This window comes from Dioscorea cayenensis, chromosome 4, assembly GCF_009730915.1.
Source record: "Dioscorea cayenensis subsp. rotundata cultivar TDr96_F1 chromosome 4, TDr96_F1_v2_PseudoChromosome.rev07_lg8_w22 25.fasta, whole genome shotgun sequence".
In the NCBI taxonomy this organism is placed as follows: Eukaryota; Viridiplantae; Streptophyta; class Magnoliopsida; order Dioscoreales; family Dioscoreaceae; genus Dioscorea; species Dioscorea cayenensis.
In genome coordinates, this window is record NC_052474.1 from 20,477,883 (window position 1) to 20,498,939 (window position 21,057).

At 32.6% G+C, this 21,057-nt stretch overlaps 3 protein-coding genes and 1 non-coding gene across 4 annotated transcripts; 3 read left to right on the forward strand and 1 right to left on the reverse strand.

Moving 5' to 3' along the window:
• Positions 1–1,710: 1,710 nt before the first annotated feature.
• On the forward strand, positions 1,711–6,492 carry LOC120258760. Its single transcript, XM_039266196.1, is given in 7 exon segments — positions 1,711–1,890; positions 1,892–2,037; positions 2,655–2,747; positions 4,188–4,421; positions 4,582–4,684; positions 5,270–5,499; positions 5,811–6,492. Coding segments are annotated over 7 exon segments (1,209 nt in total). The 3' UTR covers positions 6,034–6,492.
• A 2,529-nt stretch (positions 6,493–9,021) lies between these two features.
• LOC120258761 (protein LNK4-like) lies at positions 9,022–10,808 on the forward strand. The gene is made up of 6 exons (XM_039266198.1): positions 9,022–9,052; positions 9,329–9,591; positions 9,717–9,942; positions 10,007–10,114; positions 10,199–10,311; positions 10,703–10,808. The coding sequence occupies exons 2-6, from the start codon at positions 9,338–9,340 to the stop codon at positions 10,806–10,808; spliced, it is 807 nt and encodes a 268-aa protein (XP_039122132.1). The 5' UTR covers positions 9,022–9,052; positions 9,329–9,337.
• A 1,607-nt stretch (positions 10,809–12,415) lies between these two features.
• TRNAA-AGC lies at positions 12,416–12,488 on the forward strand. Its single transcript has one exon. It is a non-coding gene; the product is annotated as a tRNA-Ala (tRNA).
• Positions 12,489–13,084: 596 nt separating this feature from the next.
• Positions 13,085–17,828, reverse strand: LOC120259073 (CDPK-related kinase 1-like). The gene is given in 14 exon segments (XM_039266609.1): positions 13,085–13,606; positions 13,691–13,858; positions 13,947–14,009; positions 14,096–14,203; positions 14,305–14,403; positions 14,405–14,418; positions 14,504–14,531; positions 14,533–14,688; positions 14,690–14,802; positions 14,906–14,984; positions 15,060–15,169; positions 15,259–15,299; positions 15,775–15,905; positions 17,274–17,828. Coding segments are annotated over 14 exon segments (1,740 nt in total). The 5' UTR covers positions 17,766–17,828; the 3' UTR covers positions 13,085–13,468.
• Between the last annotated feature and the right edge of the window lie 3,229 nt (positions 17,829–21,057).

Consider the following 21,057-nt stretch of genomic DNA (forward strand, 5'->3'; position numbering starts at 1 on the left):
TTTTTAATCCAAGTACCTTTTGGTTGGTCTCCTGTCTGGGGTGTTCATATCCTTGCTGAAGAGACGGATTGAACTTCAACCATAAAGTGAGAGTACAGATGTATTGAGATACTAATTCTAAGAGATGTATCGAGGTACTAACTCCATGTTTGTACACGTCTCTAACATGGCTTGTGTTTGGTGCTCCTATATTTGGGCCCCCAACAAATGAATAAAAGTGAGCCATCCCACCTAATTATATATATATATATATAAAGAAACTATGTCAATTAATGAAATGGCAAAAGAGGAATTTAATTGGAAAAGCTTAAATGATGAACTCTCATTTGAATAAATGTGAGAGAATAACATTGTATACAAAATTGAGAAAAATAACCCAAGGAGAAGGAGAGAAAGGGGTTAGTAATTTAAAAAAAGGTTTAAAAAATCGTATATATATAGAGGGATAGATTTTACCATATTTTTTAAAAAAAAAATACAAACTTGATATGTATTCTTATTAATTGAGTTATTGAAAATATCTTATATCTGCTATAGATAACACAATTTTAAATTATCCTTTATGTTATTTTAATATATGTATTTAATTTTTTTTTTATGTTAGCATATTATTTTCCATTTAAAATAATTATTTTGTTGGATTATTTTTTTTATTTTTTTTATGGTTTGCCTTTAGGCTTTAGCCCTTCCTATCATCTAGTCCTGGTTCCGTCCCTGGGTTAGGACTTGTGATTGCAAAAAGATCATACGGTATGTAGTGACGGATTTCACCACACTTTGAGCAGTGCATCCTTGCAAGAAGATCTCCTACTCCACTGATTTGATCTTTTTTAATCGCTTGTAAAAGTCATTGTTATCTATTCTTGTGGGATGATGATGTGTTTGTGTTGTTAAGAGCCTATTTTTGTTGATAACTCATGTCATTGTGCTTATATACCTTTTAGTTAGTTAAAGAAAAAAACCTTTGTTACACTATAGTTGACATAGAGGAAACATTTCAATTGACTCTAGAAAGTGCCATGGCTTTTTCTCTCTTTGAAGGGTTTTCCACGGTAAAATTTAGTATCTTGCATCGATTGTTTGCATTAGATGGTTTGTTGCTCATTATTCCATGCTAGATCACAAAAAGGGGTCATTTTTATATTTGCAACATCTGTATTGGCCTAGGAAGGCCTTACACCTGCATAAGAGACCGCATAACCCAATCCTGGGACATACTCGGGTAAGTGTCGCCAATACACATCAAAGTTATATCCGCACATCATCATCAAAGAAGTGTTCAAGCTATTGTCTGCTTTGCACAAGAGCCCCCCCATAGATTTGGCAAAGAGGTGTGTAGGTAAGTGCGCCTTTGATCGTATCATGAACAATCTGAAATTTTTTTAATCATTACGATGTCGAAAACTCGACAACTTGTCACATTTCAATTAAAAAATCTAATTGCTTCAAGAGTCTAATATTAAATTTAAATCTTTATTTTTTTTATAATCCATAAAAAAAATTTGTATCTTTATAAAACAGATGGAATAACGAATTATTAGCATATGTATACTTGTTATAAATGAGATTCTAACAAGCTTCTAAATTCTTTAAAAATTAATTAATAAATGTATAAAAATCAACGGCTAGGATCGTCAGAGCACGAATCTCCAAGCTCGTGAGCATCATTGATAAAAAAGAGGCCCTTCCCGCAGGCTTGAAGCTTCTTCAATGGCGATCTCGAAGAAGAGTAAGCAAAAGCCCAGATCTCGAGTCCTACTTCTCGTGATCACGGCCATCGCCATTGCTTGCTTCTGGCTTCTCTACTCCTCATCCATCCCTAGCTTGGGGTTCTCCTTCTCGTCGCCAGCGGCAGCGGTGAATTGGGTGGAGAATGGGACGCGGGAGAAGGGAGGATGGGATGGGCTCGAGCGGAAAGTATTTTGTACTGGGGAACAGGGTTGATTGTCCCAGGAAGCATTGCGATTCTTGCGAGGGGTTGGGGCATCAGGAGTCCAGCCTCCGTTGCGCCCTCGAGGAGGCATTGTTCCTTAAGAGGTGGATTTCTTCTTGATTTTTTTATCGCTTTGGAAGTAAATGGGGTTGATTTTTTTGTTATGGTTTGTTCACTGAATGAGATTTTTTTATGTTATTTGTTGTGATCTACTCTCTCTCTTTTCTTCTTCTTTTTTTATTCTTGCAAATGATTTGATTATGAAAAATTTTTGAACTGATTTTTGGTGATTTGCTAGAGAATGCTTCATGTTTTTAGTGAGAAGATGCTGGTGCTTTTATTTTTTTATTTTTTTATTTTTTTGATCATAGGGATGCTGGACTGGAAACTCAAACTGTTTGAATTGAATTCTCTCTTAAAACATTCCCAAAAAGATCAAAATTTTGGAATAGAAGTATCTATATCAAGCGAGATTTAGTCAACTATATTATTTGGAACAGAGTTTTGTGACTGTCTGAGCATGTGTCTAGATTGATAGGTCCTATGTTAAAAAAAAAACGAAAAAGGTGATCTTTTGGTTTCTAAAGATTTAATTGGTGTAAATCAACATTAACTGCGCAGATTTCCAATTTTTGGGGTTTTTTTCTTGTTGTGTTTGAATTTGTACATTTGGATTTCTTTGGAATTGGAATTGATAGAAGATGCTTACTAATTTTTGTAGGGTGTTTGTGATGCCTTCAAGGATGTGCATTAACCCAATTCATAATAAGAAGGGGATCCTTCACCACTCTAGCAATGCGACTTCGGAAGAGAGGTATGACCCATCATTATACATGTTAATGACTTGCAAATTGATTGTATATTCATCTTCTGATATTGATGACAGTGCAAGTTTATATAAAGTTTATGTGTCCCTGAAAACTAATTAATTTCAGCTCATACTATAAGATTTAATTTACTAATGGTGCATAGAATTCTATGGGGAAATGCATTTTCTAACATGATTGGTAATTTTTAAATTAAGGGAAAAATATGTTTTTATTGTCTGCTTGAGAGACTATGGCTTCATTTCCATGATTACCTTAAGGTCGCAATCTTGAATATATATGTAAAATTTTCAGGTTTCTTTGATGACCTGTAAGCCTTCCTGTGCCATTAGTTCCAAGACCAGGAAATATCCTGCATGACGATGAAAAATCTTTTTTTAAGTTCTAGTTGCTCTATTGAACCTATAATACCAATTCATGATTAAAGCTAGTGAACTCTAACATAACAGCTTATTTGGTATCTTTATGCAATCTTGCTATTACACTTGAACCATCCTAGATTTCTTTTGTGGAAGATGCATTAATTTCCATTATGTACTTGGTTATTCCTTGAGCCTTTCATCTCCATGACTCCATTGTTTGTTCATGGTTTTGGCCATTCTGTGGTTGATATGGTTTCCTTTTAAGTTGATGAAAAAACAACAGCCTCTTATTGATTGCTATATCCTCTGTGCTCTCATTATCAGTTTTACCCAGTTCATTGGAAAGTTAAACATACCCTGGGAAATGTCGTTTGCTCTTAAACTATATATTGATGTTCACAAATTGTTTTATTAGACTTTAACTTGTATGACAAATTACAGAAAAGTATGTGTGGTTGCAAAGCTGTAAAATATGAGGTGGAGCCCAATATGGACTTGCAGAAAGCACAAACTTAAATTTTGTGCACATCACGCTGTTATCAGTGATGAGTCTAATGGCTGATTTTGGCTTTGCATACTCATTCTGCCTTCATCATAAAGCAGGCTGCTGCCTCACATGCTAAGTTTTTTTACCTAATATAAACTCTAGACACTTGTTTCTCTTATGAAAATATATGTATTTTGTTTCAACAGTAAAGTGGGCAACATTATTTTTCCTGACAGTGTGATCTATTGTAGAATGCCAATCTCTTAAGTCTTAATACATAAATTTACTCTCTGCTTCCATCTTGCATACCATTTTTCCATTTCCACATAAGAACAACTTTGGACATAGTCTTTCTAGTCAAATTTTTTTATGTGCCAACCTGCTCAACATAATTTCCAATCAAAACCAATTCAACTTTGGTATTTTCTAAAATAATTATTTTTTCTCGTATGTTTATTTTGCTAATTGAATAATATTATTCCTTGGTCTTTGCCTTACTGTTTTACAATTTTTAATAGTCTCTACACTGCACAGAAATCTTAAGCTGATTCGTAGTTGTCTAAACTTCTGTTTGATAGATGGACAGCCAATTCTTGTGCAATGGATTCTTTATATGATTTGGATCTCATATCAGAAACTGTTCCAGTGATCTTGGATAACTCAAAGATGTGGTATCGTATACTATCAACAAGCATGAAGTTGGGATCTCGGGGGTTGGTTCATGTGGAAGGTACGGATAAGGTTGATCTTAGAGACAACACTATTTACTCAAACGTTTTGCTGATAAATCATACGGCAAGTCCACTTTCATGGTAAGGCTACAAGCTATTTGATCTTCTATCAGTTTACTTCCTTTTTTTATTTCTAGTTATCATATATGATATCCAGACTATTGACTAAGGATATATCAATGATTCTGTTAGGTGATATTTGAAATGTTAAGTACTAGTGTTGACATTGATAATCTTTCAGGTTTATGGAGTGCAAAGATCGAAACAACCGCAGTTCTATCACTCTGCCATACTCATTTCTCCCAAAGATGGCTGCAAGAAAATTAAGAGATGCTGCAGATAAGGTATTCACATTTTCTTTAACTTGAACTTGGTCTGCTGTCAACCTAATTAGTATTATCATTGGTAGTTCATGTCAGCAGTAGAAAATTATCAAGATGTTGAACATTTGTCATTAGTGGCTTTCTTTCCTTTGATACTATGTTTTATCTTGGGAATCTAAATTTTTAATTTGGCATTGTCTTACCCATGGCATTATCCTAAAATCACACCCCTTTGACTTATGGGTATGCATGCTTGTGAGCTTGGTGGAAATGAAATTGTTTATTGTTTCGTAAATTCTTAGTTGGCTCTAAAGGTTGTTGATTGAAAGCTGTAAATTGCTTTTATTTATTTATTTATGTTGCAAATTGTTGTTATCAAGATACTGATTCATGCAGTAGCTTGGGTTTTGCCATACAGTATTTAGTTATTGAGGTGTTAGGAGATGCGGTGTTCTATTTTGATCTTTGTTTGCTCTTTCGTGTGGAGGAATTGGGAAGACATTCATTTTGGATTTGGAATAAGTCACATCAAATCTTTTTATTATAAGAGTATGTTTGTAGCCCTCTTGAATTGCATCTGAGATTTATATGAACTCTCCGTTATAGATTAAGGAACTCCTTGGTGATTATGATGCCATTCATGTGAGAAGGGGGGATAAGATAAAAACAAGAAAAGATAGATTTGGAGTTGATCGGACCCTTCACCCTCATTTGGATAGAGATACACGACCTGAATTTATTGGAAGAAGAATTGAGAAATGGATTCCCAAGGGACATACACTCTTCATTGCTTCAAACGAGAGGACACCTAGCTTCTTTTCACCTCTTTCTGACAGGTAATCTCTTTGAGAATTTATCTTTCTGTTTCTTTGTTAAAACATTGTTTTTTATAATTGAATGCAACTCTCAAGAATTTTGATATCAAATTTGCACAGCATTTATTTGGCTTGAATTTAAGATAAGAATTACAACTCAACATCCTCTTATGTGAGATTCTAAACATTCTGTTATAAACGTATGTTTCAGTGTGATGAACACATGCTCATTTTCAGTATTTGTTTGATATTGAATGCACTGAAATTTATAATCTAATTCTTTGTTTATGCATCTTCTCATGTTATGCAATGGCTTCTTAATCTGTCGACAGATATAGGCTGGCATATTCATCAAATTACAGTGACATCCTGGACCAGGTGGTAGAAAACAATTATCAGCTGTTCATTATTGAGAGGTTAATTTTAGCTGGTGCCAAAACCTTTGTCCGGACATTTAAAGAAGATGAGAATGATCTCAGCCTTACTGATGACCCTAAGAAGAACACGAAGAAATGGCAAATACCAGTTTATACCATTGATGGTGAAGGAAGTTAAACACGATCCTTGAGAAGCTCAAAATTTCTGCTGTTCTAACTGTTAATTATAATCTGGTTCGTGAGCAGCAAACCAAGATGCAGTCTCCTGCCACAACATCACTGATACCAAAATTGACTTTTTAGAGTGCAAATAGATGAAGTGAAAATTTATAGGTTACCAACCAGAGAAGCCGAGTTGTTTTCTTCTACACAAAGCGCATTAAAAAGCATCATTTTAAGCACAAGAATTCGCCATTGCATGCCAAACCTTTTTATGTTGGTGAAATGCCGGTGTTCAGGGGCGACAAGCTACTGCATTATGAACTCGGGGTTGAAATTCATGTGATATCAGATGTGTGACATGTCTGCACATCCTTTTGTACTAGTTTCTGATTATATTTTTCTCTGTTTTTTCCAAGTGAAAGATAGAAACATTATGTTGTTGAATGGGCAATGAACATTTGCAAGTTTGGTTTTACTGCAGCTGTTATTAATTTTGGAGTAATTAGTCTCTGGTTTTCTGTACATCTTGCTCAAGTTTTTGGCCATAAAAAGCAGGTTGAAATAAAGAGATGTGTGAAATATAGTGTTTATTAGTTGTGTATATCTTCAATTTACAAAAGCAGTCACATTATAATTTGTAATAATTACTCTTATATTGGGGACTGATAATCTAAGGACGTCCTTAGATTTAAAAATTCAGAGATGTCTCACAATAACTGTTAATTAGATTATCATCTAATAATTATTGTTTTATTATAAATATAACCCTGAAAGTGAGATTAGCATTAATAACCCCACTTCTGAGTTAGTAATGAAATAATAGCCGTTAGATAGATGATCTAACCGCTGCTGTGGGGATGTCACTAGATTCGTTTTATAGGAATATTCCTAAAAAACATATTATATATATATATATATATATATATATCAGAAAGCTTCTGAAAATTAGCAAAATTATGTATTAGTCCATGTGAAACTCATGGAGATCACACATAATTCTGAGAGTCACTAATGTGTGTGAAGAAGACACGAACAAGTAATGTGAACAAATGATGCCGAGCTTTTAAAATTCTTTTCTATGTTTTAGAAATTAATTAATTAATTAATGACAAATCTGATGCTTTGACGTCGTTACGCAAATGTCACCAATGAATTTTATAAGTGAGGCCCTTAACGTTTGGTAATTATTCATTTTACTTTCTAAAGTGGAATAAATCTTTATATAATTTTTACTTTATTTATTTATTTATTTTGATTTTTCTTTATTTAAATATGAACTCACACATGAACAAATCCATGCAGTTTAAGGCAAAAAATTATATATATCTATATACATATATTAAAAATAAAAGTGGATAATAACAAAGAGAATAGTAGTAAAAATATTATTTCATTGATTGTGGTAAATGTAGTAAAAGAATGTAAGCATGTTAATACACAGGCATTCTAGTTATATTAGATGAATACAATGAAAAATATATTTGTATATCATTAATAATAAGCAATTATGTCCTAAAATATACAATCAAAATCTCCCCAAAATTGAGAGAATCACTAAAAATATTTGCGATATCACATAGCACCATAAACATTAAAAAAAAACTTAATTATTTCATAAAATTAGTAATTTTTAAAAAGAATTAGTTCCTAATCCAAGATTATGAAAAAGAATCTATTGTTAAAACCACCAAATTCAGATGATTAGCAGCACTAACCCTCAGTTCTTTAGAAGAGGAAAACTGTGGCGAGAATTCAAATTTTATGTAGAGGAATTAACAACACGGGACTTTAGATCTTCATACAAACCCTAATAAACCAAGGTGAGAACGTGTGAGACTTAGTGAGAGCACAGGAGACATTAAGGGTCCATTTGATACACAAGATTTTAAGAGCCAGCACAGAATAATTTATACAGTTACTTGTTTGATTTACAAATAAAGTGAGTACAACATAAACGGTTGGTTGAATACAAATCTTTGGATTTTCAAAAAAATATTGTCATGAATATATAACATTAAAAGAATATTATAGTAAATTAACAAATTTTAGTTCAATACTTTTGCAAATTAAACATCAAACAACACAAAAAATTCTATACTGTCTAATAAATATCAAAATAAAATAGCACATATATTGTACTGTATTTCAACCATTTATACTATATTGTACTGTTTGTGCTGTTATTATGAACTAATCAAATGTACCCTAAGTTTGCACATGTCTTTTGATTAACCCAGAGAATTGTCCCATTTATCAAAATAGAAATAAAATTAAAAAAAAAAAAAATAAGAAGAGAATCTAACTCTAGGGAAACATGTGATAATCACTATATAGCATCTAGACTTCATGAGGAACAACTTTTCAATTCATCTCAAACACAAAAAAAGTTTATACAATCCAGGAAAATTCACAGAAGATGAAGAAGCTCAGCTGAAAATCAGAAAAAACTCTTACTTTAACTATTTATATGAAAAGTATTTAAATAACTGAAAGTTTAGTACTCAAAATGAAATAAACTAAGTGATGCTGGACTAAGCTAACCCCAACACTGGACTTGGCTAACCCCGATGCTGGACTTAGCTTCTGCCTCGAACTTACTCTCCATCCATGATCAAATCAATCTCAGCCGTTGGTTTCTTTCCACCTTCTGCTAACGGATTTAACTGAAATTCGAACACATGAAAAGACATTCTTACCCCTTAATTGCTTTATATTTTTACCAGAACAACCTCTTCTCCTCAACTCGGATCCTTTCTGCAGAATGCTTCAATTACTAACAACAACATGAAGGGCCATGAAAGGCAAATGAACCACAGAAAAGCCCTCATTAGATCCTCTTAGAACACGTGGGAAAATTAGATGTGAGAATTAGATTCAATGAAATCTATTCACACCACTAAATCTCTTTACCGGGCCCCACCACATTTCACAATACCAATTTCTTTTGCACCTTATCTCTAAATATAGAAACCAAAAATAATATTCCTTTTTTTCAGAAAAAAATTGGGAGACAAACTCAAGTTCTTTGTTTTCAGGTATTTATTATGTTATATTTAAATATTGATAATTTCACTGATTCTTTTTCTTTAATTATATGGACATGAGACTTGATTTTTGATTGATTTTTATTGATCTTTTATATAGTACTGAATCTTTTTTCTTTTCTATATGTTGATCTAATTAAATTCTGTAATTATCTGTTTTTTTAGTAAGTCATGATCCATGACTTTTTATTTTTTTCTGCAAGTTTTACTTTTAATAGTTTCTGTGTTTTTTCATGCTAATCTGGTTTATGATGCCAAAATTTTCAGGTTGAGAACATGGACTGGTATTTCACAAGAGAAACTGAAAATTTTGTTGTTCCTGATGATCAAGAAACTGAAGATGTATCTACTGAAAAACTTAGTGAAAAAGATGAAATTCCCGGTCATCAGTACAAAAAATTTAGTAACTCAAGTGCAAATAAGCTAACTTCATCGATAAATTGCAGCTTGGGGATGTCGGAAACTTCAATTCAAAGCATTTCTGATTTCCGGTTGCCGAACAATATGGGGCAAATGGATGACACTTTCTTGTAGGAACTTGTTTTAATCCTTGTAGGAACTAATAAGTCTGATAATTAAATTGTTGAAAACTTTCATTAAATAAACATTTAACACATGCTGCTATTCTCAGTTATTTTCTGATGTTTTTCTGCAGAAACTCTTTGCTGGAAGATGATTTGCAGAATGGTTTTTTTGCTGATGTGAACATGGGTTCATTAAGTTTGATTACGGACCCTGCTCGATCAGTGAGCTCGACATGTGTGAAACCGTTCGGCTTTCTTCAGTCCTTGAATTATATATTAGAAGATTGGGAAATAGAAAATAGTTCATCATCATCTTTGATTCCCGACGAATCTAAGACATCAGAAGAATTGCCTATGGTATGATAGTTGAAATTTAGCTGCATTTGCAAGAAACCATTATTAAACTTTATTTTATAATCAGTTTCAGAATGTAATGGTTAATAGCAAAAGTGATGCAATTGCCGATTTGGATAAGCCGGAATGTATGGAGCAAACAGTATTGCAGGAACTCGAACATGTAATGATTCAGGTATATATTATCAATTATATAAATCACTAAATCTTTATTTTCTTTCAAACAAAACCTGTCATAATTGATTCTTTATTTGGACAGATGAATAATGAGACACGAATGTGCTTCCGAAATGCTTTGTATCGTCTCGCAGAAAACTCAAAACGAGTCGAATACAAAAATAGAGATGTAGAACTCAACTGTGAAAATTCAAGGTACAGAGAGACTCAGTAAATGGTTTCATGTATTAATTTCTCCAAGATAAACTCTTTATTTTATTAAAAAAAAATTCAGAATCTAAAGCTTTTGTTAAATTTTTTTATGAGTATACATTGTGTACAGCATGCAATTTGATGCAATTTTAGTTGAATTATTTCTGCAATGCTGAGGTATCATGTTGAGTTTATATTTGAAATTGAAAGATGATTGGTTTCTTATAAAAGTTTGTGTTAAGAATTAGTAATGATTGAAAAAAAAAAAATTCTGTATGATACATAATCAGTGTGCACAAATCTTATAAGATTTATTTAGTACATTATTATTTTCTCTTTTTTCTGATCATCTTCTTGTAATTCCTTGAGATGATTTTTTTTTTACTGAATTCAGGAAGGAAAAAAATCATGTGGTGGCGAAATTGAATGCGATCGACAGGGATGGTAGCGAACATGATGTTTTTGCAATCCATTCTTCAGTCCACACAATTTTTAGCTGAAACAACAACTGAAAGCAGCTTGAAAAAAATTCTTTTTGATGATCAAACCTCAATGCATCTTCAAGCATCAACAAGTGAGAAATCTGAAAGTGTAGCTGAATACTTCTCTGAAGTTAGTGACAGTCATTCAAATCACTTTTTGATTTTTTTGTGCATAAATCATATCAAAATTATTATTTAATAGCATTTATTTGTTTTGAATTTTGTTAACTGCCGGCATGAATTCTTGAAGTCACTATTTGACATTATTTGCTTTTTTAAATGCATCAATTTATTGGATTGGTCTTATTTCCTTTTGCGCATATATATATATGGAGCTAGAATAAATATCAAAACTATGATATGTGTTAGAAATTATAGATAAATTTACTTTATTTTGTCTTCAATTTTGAAATTAATATTTTTGAATCATCATCTCCATAATTATCATAATTATATTATTATTTTTTTTGTATTCTAATTTTTTTTATACGTATAATATTTATTTTTCCAAACTCTCAAGGGCAATACCAAATTGACTCAAGGATTTCTCCAACTGAAATAGAAAAGAACAACAAGATCACAACAAAAGCCCACCAAATTCATTTGACTTAATTTAAGGTTTGAAACCAAAACAAGTAAAGATAGCATGGCGACAAAGTTTCACACTCTTCTTCCTAAACTCCTCCATAATCATTCCACTAGATCTCTTACAAAACCTACCATTAATGCCATCATGTTGATCACCTTCTCTCCTAAACCTCCAATCCTTAACCACTAATTTCCTCTTGCCAACTTTGCATGAGCCCATCCTATCATCATCATCATCATCATCTTGTTCTTCTTCCTTAGAACCAACCCAAAAATGAAGTCCTTAGAGGAGAAAGAGACCTAACTCTTCTTCTCTTAGGACTCTCAACCTCCTTCCTCACTACCTCCAAGGCCAACATGAATGGATCCAAGTCCTTGTTCTCACATCTAAATGAACTTGATAGTAATCTAGGGGATATAGGACTTCTTCTTCTTGTTGTTGTTGTTCTTCTAGAACTTGTATTAGTGTCCATATTAGTAATGATTTGAAGACAAGGGGGAAGTTTGAGAGGGAGGATGGTTCCATTGAGAAAAAGCTCATCAGCAGAAGGAGTAGTAGTAGTGTTAAGTGAAAGAAGATGATTGGATTGAAAAAGAAAACTCCATGTGGTATAGTTTTTCACGTGAAAGAGAGTGATAAAGTGATTGCACATGCATGGATGCATGCAATCACTTTATATAAGGTTGGTTACGTAGAGGGAGGGGATTGAGTATCCTTTATTTCAGGCTTACAAACAGGGGAAATGTGTTGTATTTGAGAGAAAGAGGGTGATCGATGATTGAGAATATGGATTGAATTAATTGTGATTGTTGTGCCGGAAAAGAAGCATGATATTGTTTGTTTGTAGATGATGGAGAATATTATATATATATATACATATTGCATCCTTGGATTAATATAATATTTATGTAGTGAATGATAAAGATGTGCATAAATGTATTTATATTGTAAAAGCGTAGAACATGGAGATATATGACAACATTTAATTAATGTTTATATATTTAAAAATAATTTGTGGGGAACTATGACAACAATCGGGGATGTAGCTCAGATGGTAGAGCGCTCGCTTAGCATGCGAGAGGTATGGGGATCGATACCCCACTTCTCCAATTACATTTTTATTTTTTTAATTTTATCTTGTTAATGGTTTCGAATTCATATTTTTAATTGTTTAGTAATTAATAAAAATAAGTGAAAAAACTTCTATGTCACTTTGATGTAAACATATTTTTGAAACATTTAATATTTTACATATTTATTAGGTTGTATGTATAGATTTATTTATTTATTTATTTTTATTTCAGAGTGGTATCTGAGCTTTAGATTAATTAATTAATTTTTTATTTTTAGAAAAATATAATCATGATTTCATCAACTACAAGTTCAAAAATTAAAACTGTACTTATAATTGAAGAGCCGGATCATTCCCCTACTTCTCATTTACTAATAAAACAAATAAAAGCAAATAAAAATACTAAAAAAACCAATGACCAGATCCTTTGTGTACAATATTTATTTAAAAAAAAAAAATCAAAATTTAACCTCAAAACTTATGTCCCTCATATAAAGTGTTCGTTGAGATTGACCTAACGGCATAAGTGCTTGATGAGGTTACAGTTGCACTCCATGTTTGTGCACATCCTAGTTTTCTTTAAATAGGAAATGTTTGTCCCCTATTTATCAAAAACTGAGAAATCTCGGACAATTAACAAGTTAACAACATGCCTCATAAACATGAATCTTAAATTCCTACTCTGTCTGCATAGAGTACTAGTTCAGACCCCAATTATGTACTAACATGTCGACAATAAAAAAAAAAAATGTAAAACTTCTTATTCAGTAACAGGACCATAACATGGTAACAACACCCTTCACAGTTCTCGAATCCCTTTTCGCCTTCTCATCTGTACATTCTTCTTCGGACCCGAGATTATCATTGCTAAATTCTTCATCTTCTCCATTGCCATGGTGCTCGGCAGGCATGAACTGGTCAGCTTGGTTTTTCCCGCCTCTCAATTCATCAGCTAATGACCTCTCGTTTTAAGTTTCCGGCACGATGGACATAAACAGTCATAGTTGTTGATTTCTGCTAAACCTTTGGTATTGAGCGAGACGACACACCGTGTAGAAGTTTAACGAATCCGAGGAAACTGAGTTTTCCGTCTGAATGTCTTATCCAATCTTGGAGAACAACATGAACAGGCACTGATGGACCGAGCCCCAATTCCTGGTAAGAACAAAAGAAGTTAATTGCTAGAATTTTGTGATTTGGCAATCGAAGTTTAGTCATTTGTTGATGTTAATATTGTACCGAGGCAAGCTCCTCAATCATGATCGGTCTATTCCCTTCCTTATCGAAAAGTTCAAATCCTCGCCGAGCATGTTGTTCCCAAGTATCCATGCTTTCTAATTGGTACACACTTAATGCAGCAGCAGCAAATTCTTCAAGGTCTAGTTTTCGATACTGAAGAGAACTCACCTGGATCCATAATGAAAACCTTATCATGTTATTGACTCTAAAAACTTACAGCCAGATGGAAAAAGAAAACTGATTGAATGAAGCTTACAATATTGGCAAAATCAACCACCCTCGAATCCTTCATTGCATCGGTTGAGTATCTCATCAAGACCTATGATTATTAAGCTACCACATAAGAGCTCTTGCTAGTGAATGGTTAAGGCGGTAAAACTTAAAACAATAAATAAATGCACTAACCGTCTTGAAGTTCTGCATCAAGATATAACCGCCTTTGTTCGGTCCTAACAACTCAAATTGTTCACGCAAATATACTAGTTGGGGCACAGTCAAAGTTTTTGCGATAGCCTGCCATATATATATATATGTATATGTATATGTTATTTGCCAAAAGTTCAGTTATTTTCTCAAAAAAAAAAAAAAATCCATGTTTAATTATTGATCATTACCCTCAATGCTGCTTTTCTTAAGGACGAAGAACATATATAAGCTTTTACATGCTTATAAATTACAATGTCAATTGGAATCTTAATATCGTGATGATTTTTCGAGCCAAGGATGACCTATAACATCATAATCAACAGTTCTGAACAATTCCAATTTTTGACAACAAATGATATGAATGCAATAAGGTGATGAAGAACTCACTGAGAGCTTGAGCAGCAGTCATTCTCTTTGCGACAATCTTTGTTCAGCAACCGCTGATCGAAATCTTTAGCCTGGGCTGATAGCGTAGGCCAAGGTGCTTCTTCAAAGTTCGGCTCTGCCTTCAGGACAGCTCGAAATATACCTGATTCAGTCCTCGCCCAAAACGGGCGGCTTCCGCAGAGCAAAAATGTATGCAATCACACCAATACTCCACATGTCTCCCTCAGTACCATAAGATCGATGAAGAACCTCAGGAGCAACATAATACGCGCTTCCCACAATATCATTTAGTCTTTCATCTGTGCAACACAAAAATAAATAAATAAATAATAGAATCCATCATAATGCAGTCGTAGCTAAAATAGGAATTTCAATTTGGTGTGCAATGTATATAATACTAACCTGGCTTGACAAAGTCTGACAAGCCGAAATCTATAACTTTCAAGTCAGAATTCTCATCCTTGGAAGTAAAAAGAAAATTCTGCATCACAGACAAAAAGATTTATGTGAGAAGCTGGATTTACAAATCTAAGTTTCACATCCAAACATAAATCACCTCTGGTTTTAGGTCACGGTGAACAACTCCTTGAAGATGACAAAAGGCTACGACACTCAAAATCTGGACAATCACAACCTTAGCATCTTCCTCAGAGTATTTTTCCACCCCTGAAGAGATTATAGTCAAAATTACTGATAAATGTTGAGGAAATCCGACACAAAATGATAGATTAATCATTGAAACAATGAAGGTACCTTTGAAAGGATCCGGTTTAATAGTTCACCTCCTTTGCATAACCTGAAGCATACAAAAAAAGAATAGCCAAACGGTAAGATAACTGAGAATTTACCTTAAGAAAGAATTATTAAATCCATTTCAATAAAAAGTAAAAAGGATAACTTGCTGAAACAATCTCTGTTAAAAAGTTTTATAGATCAAGGATTTTCCCATTACAACAAACAGAGAGTCTAGTATCTGATATGCTGGGTTGGCCAATAACAGTAAGTTGTACACTGTTTGATTTTTGTCAAGAAGAACATTGATGGATTTTTAAAAAAAGAAGATAATTACCAGAACATGCAAAATCACAGATAAATGATGCCATTTATAAATGAAGAGCCAGAAGAAAACATTGGATGAATTATTTTTTTTCAATATGAATTATAATGGTTATAATTCAATTTTCCACATCAGCTGGATGAAATCACAAAAGAACTAAAGTTAGAAACTCTTTAAAAAAAAAAAGAAACATGAAAATGTAATCGAAACTTACTCCATAACTATGTACACATTGTCCTCATCTTCACAAGCATCGTAAAAGTGCACTAAATTCTTATGCCCACTCAGAGCACTCAATATTCTAACTTCTCTCCTTACATCTTCGATAGCGATCGCTGTCGTCATCTGCCAAGGAGTCAATTGATTATAAATTCAATGAAAATGTGCTGAACTCTTAATATACTATTCATGATTTGCTAGCAAATAGAAAAATACTTTGCAAATAACCATTAAAACAGCTAAAAATAGCCAAGTCTAGATTTTGGACAGACATTCCATGCACTGATATTAGTATTGCACACTGCATTCTGAACCAAACTATAGTTTAAAGAACTAATGCATAAACAAATAACGAAAGGAAAGCCGACAAATGGACAGAATCAGAGGTTAAATTAGCAATTTTCGATTCCATGTCTCATCAGCTATAATTAGAAACACAAATTGTACTAAAGTTAAAGCGCCATCTTCTTTTCTATAATTAAAATTCCAAACTTGGGATAGTTATTGTAAACCTATCCCATGAACTACGCAACTAAACAAAAAAGTCTTACTCCAACCATAATCAGCTGCACCGATCCATATGAAGAAAAGGATGGAGAAAGTTGATCACCAATGAGCAACGTTGAGAAACATCATGATTACAAATCATCGCCTAGCACAACATTTTAAAATTGGGAAATAACGGTGAAGCCGCCTAACATGTGCTCAACCAAATGAATTGATTTATTGAAATTTAAAGTAAAATAATATTTAATTGAAGACAAACAAGTGAATTGTAAAGTACCATTGACCCACTCCATGCATTGAATGCATGAATCCAAAATTTTTTAACATCATCTGCAAGAAGCAGGAAGATGAGGAAAACCTCAAAAAAATGATTTTTAGCATGAGACAAAATGGGGAAATAAATATAAGAAACAGTGGCAAAACCAAATTCAGATATCATGTAAATGACACCAATAACATCACAAAAACATTTTCTTATAAACCACTGATACTCAAGAGCTTCTTTAAACAAATTTACACTAGTTATAAATATATTCTGATTGATTAGAATATAATTTCTGACAAATAATGCTGCAAGAAAACTAGAGCTCCCCACAATAAATTACCAAATCCAGTGGACCAAAGTGGGAAGATAGCATACGAAAAAAGAACCAATGTACAGTCATTCACAAACAATAAAAAAACCATTCAATAGATGCCAGACTTTCAATTGCAATTTCTGTCTAGATTGACCAGTACACTCAAAATAAACCAAAAAAACCAGCTGGCAGCATGTCAATATTTCCAAAAACACAGGGAAAAATTCAGAAGAATATCCAAAGAAATAACAACAACAACAACAACAACAACAACAAATTATCATCAACAGGAAAAATAAGTAACACATGATAGCTAAACAATCAAACACATTGTCAGCATTCAAAAGAAGAACAAGAAGAGTAGATCTTCAATTAGCATTGATGAAAAAAAGGAGAAATTTTTACCAACCTTGGCTTTGGGGATAACCTTGACAGCAAGTTCCTCACCTTTCATGTCCCCCTTCTTGGTCTTGGCAGAGCAAGTGTAGCCAAAATGGCCCCTGCCAACCTCCTCACCAAGCTCATATTTGGAAGAGAACTGCTTGGAAAATCCAAAGCTCTTATCCAAGCCAAGCTCAGCCTCACAACCCTCAGGAATGGAGGCCTCATTGGGCTTGACAGAGCCGTGCCGGCGAGCAAGCAGGGCCTTGATATGCTTGGCCGGAGACGGAGGAGGGAAAGGGCGCTTGAGAAAGCGGAGAGGAGTTGAGGTCACACTGGAATTGGCCGGAGAGTTCTTATACGAACTCGGCAGTGGGCTGGGGCTATAGAATGGGAACTTAGGTTGCTTGGGAGTGCCAGCAACCGGCGGCGGTGCATCGCCATTGATGGGAAGAGGTTCAGGGCTCTCTTCCTCCTGGAACCCAGGGCTCTGGATTTGTTTTCCATGGCAAAGTCCCATGAAAAACAAGCAAGAGCTTCAGGATCCAAGAGAGAAATCAATCAAAGCAGTAGGGATTAAAGAACCAAATCTCAGCTTTTTCATTATTCAAGACAAGAAAAACCCAAAAACAAACACCAAAGACTGAATCTTGGAAGACCACATCAATGGAGAAGCATGAAATCAAAACCTACAAGTACAAAAGCAGGACACTTTGGGGCCTAAAAAAAATTAAATTTTTTCTCTCTCTGCTTGAAATTTATAAATACAAATTAGACAACATAAGAAAGATGGAAACAAGAATGCAAAGAGAATGAAGTATAGATCTGGATGAGAGAAATGGGATGGCAATTGAGGAAAGGAAAGAGAGAAGAAGAAGAAGAAGAAGAAGAAGAAGAGGAGAAGGAGGAGGAGGAACAGGGGAAGAGAAAAAGGAAAGAAAAAGGGATGTGTCTTGCTTTTGCTTTTTTTCAGCACTTTGTTTGGGGACTGCTCACAGTGGAAGAGAGCATCTCTTCTTTATCATTGAACTAAATAAATAAATAATTATTAATTATTGAAATAAAAATTAAGGATAAAATTATGAGAAAAAGGAAATTAAAATGGTGTCTCATCTCACTCACAGGCTGTCTTTTTTTAGCTCAATATGATATGAAAGTGTTCATTGACTTGCAGTGAAGTAAATAAGAAACTATTGAAATTAAAATTTAGTATTTGACTGTTTAAAAAAAATTATTATTATTATTGTTATTGTTGTTGTTATTATTTGGTCTCCAATTAGAGGTATAATTCAAAAGATTAGAGGAAAAAATTTATAAAAAGAAAAAAAAAATTTGAATTTTCATTTGTGCATTGACTTGTGGTTGAGTAAATACAAGAAATTGGAACTAAAATTAAACATTGATTGCTAAAATCTATATTATTTATTTATTTATTTATTTCATTTATTTATTATTATTTTTTTGTAAGTTTTTTGAGACTATCAACTATTAGATATGCTTAACGATATGTACACAAAAAATACTATAGAGAAAGATAAAAGATCGAATTCTTCCCCGAAGTATTATTTATGTAATGGGAGATTTTTTTTTTTATGAGGTCTGTAAGACACTGTAACCAATGCACCTCCGTACTTATTTGCCCTTTTGACAATTTTTTAAATGTGGAGCGCTTGTCGTCTAATCATAATATATATATATTAGATTTTGAAGTGCTTTCAATTGTTACAACCAACACAAAGATGTTGACTTCCATTAAAAATCAAAAAGATTAGAACACAAAAAGGAGATTGCATTAAAAACTTATATACATTAGTGCATTGATTTTTGGAGTGAAGTAAATTAGAAGAAATTGAAGTCAAAAATCCAACATTGCCTGGTAAAAATATTATTATTATTATTATTATATATTATTAATATTTGGTTTTTTTGGTGTGATTTTTTTATGAGCATGATGTTACTTCTGTTGCAATTCAGAAGATTAGAGCACAATCAAACAAGTTTTTAAAGCTAAAACTTTGTCTCAAATCTTGAAAACCAAGGCATGTTGTTTGTTGATAAATGATACCATTGGGGAGGCAAGTCATCCACAATTTATTAAAATAAATAAATAAATAAATATTAAAAATTTTGGCATATACTCCCATGACATCGAGATCAATATATGGAGATCGAAAATACATATTATATATATATATATATATATAAAGTGCACAAATCATTCATTACACCTGTTATGTGTGGGAGTCGATCATTCAACCTTTTGCTCGGCATTGAAAAGATTTTACATCTTTACATTTTGTGGTGGTTTTTCTTTATGTGCCTCTACCTTCAATTCTTTGATTTTTTTTTTAAACTATCATAATCTTCTAGTTCTAATAAAACTTTATTAATTTTTCAAATAAAAAAAATTAACTTATGAACAACAACTAAGCATAAACTTTAAAACTCTCACATCACAAATATGCAAGGAGTGTATTCTCTCATTCTTTTTTTCACTTTATTTCTCATCTTTTGTTATAAATCAATCTTTTATTTTTCATGTTAAGGCTAACTAATTTATAATTAATTGTGAATGATAGTTTTTTTAAAATTTTAATAAAATTTATCAAAAAAGACTTGGTTTAAATGGTAGAAACTTAAATTAATTAAATAAGTGATTTTGAACTAATTTATAATTAATTATGAATGATTGTTCTTTTTAATTTTAATAAAATTTACCAAAAAACTTTGTTTCAAATGGTAAAAATTTAAATTAATTAAATAAGCAATTTTGAGTTTAAATCCGTAAAAAAAACTTCATAGGAGAGATTTTTTTTAAAGCTTTCATCACCTCTCGAATTGATGTAAAACTCATAATTTCTAAAAACTAATCGGTCAAAAATTAAATAATAGTAATAATTTGATATGCATTTTATTTATTTATTTATTTTTGGTGTATGTAAGTGAAGTCATTTGGATAGATGAGGTCATAATCTTGCATGTGATGTTGGCCCACAGGACCAATCTGTTAGGTTTTGGTAGTTGTTGAATGTGGACCATGCTAAGAACCATCCATTAACTTTCCTCACAGGCTTGTGTTTTATTATGTCTCATTCACTACCATTTAATCATCTTCTTTTTCCCAATTACATAGATATATATATATATATATATATATGCATATTATTATTATTTCTAATCTTTAGCCACAAATCTTTAAACTAGTTTAAAAAGAAGTGAGATATTGGAAGCCCTTTAATAAATCTCCCCCCACTTTTGGAGTCATATATTAAAATAAAGTGGAAATTCCAAAAAGCAAGTATAAGTTTGCGATATTACAAAAAAACAGATTAGTTTTTGCGTCAAAATGCCTTTTCGCATTTTGAATCTGATGATTTTTAAAGCACTCGAAGCATCTAGATGATTGATAGAGTTAATTTGAAAATTTTTGAATGAAATTGTCCATGCGTGGGAAGTTGTGGTAAGTGTGACGGGGTTTTGGTTTATAATCTTTCTTGGAGTGCTGATGAGTTTATTTAAAAAAATGAAGTTTATTTAAAATATGAGGTATGAGGTTACATTTAAAAATGAGTTTCTATTTAAAAATGAGTTTTTGTTTTAAAAAATGAGTTTTTCATTTTAAGAAATGAGGGTTTCTGTTTAGAAATGAGGGTCTCGTTTAAGAAATGAGTTTTTGTGGTGTATTTATCACTTTCAAAAATCTCTTTTATTGCGGTTGAAATTTGGGCCGAGTGAGACAAGCATGCGGCTGCTGATCGCGATCGCGTTACGTGAAAAATGGGATTTCGAACCCTAAATTTTTGATCTCCCTC

Excerpts from the sequence above, each read along its gene's own strand:
- LOC120258761 (XM_039266198.1), top strand. The coding sequence starts at position 9,338 with ATGGACTGGTATTTCACAAGAGAAACTGAAAATTTTGTTGTTCCTGAT. Across the intron at positions 9,592-9,716 it reads CAAATGGATGACACTTTCTT|AAACTCTTTGCTGGAAGATG; the intron begins GTAGGAACTTGT and ends GTTTTTCTGCAG. Across the intron at positions 10,115-10,198 it reads TCGAACATGTAATGATTCAG|ATGAATAATGAGACACGAAT; the intron begins GTATATATTATC and ends TTATTTGGACAG.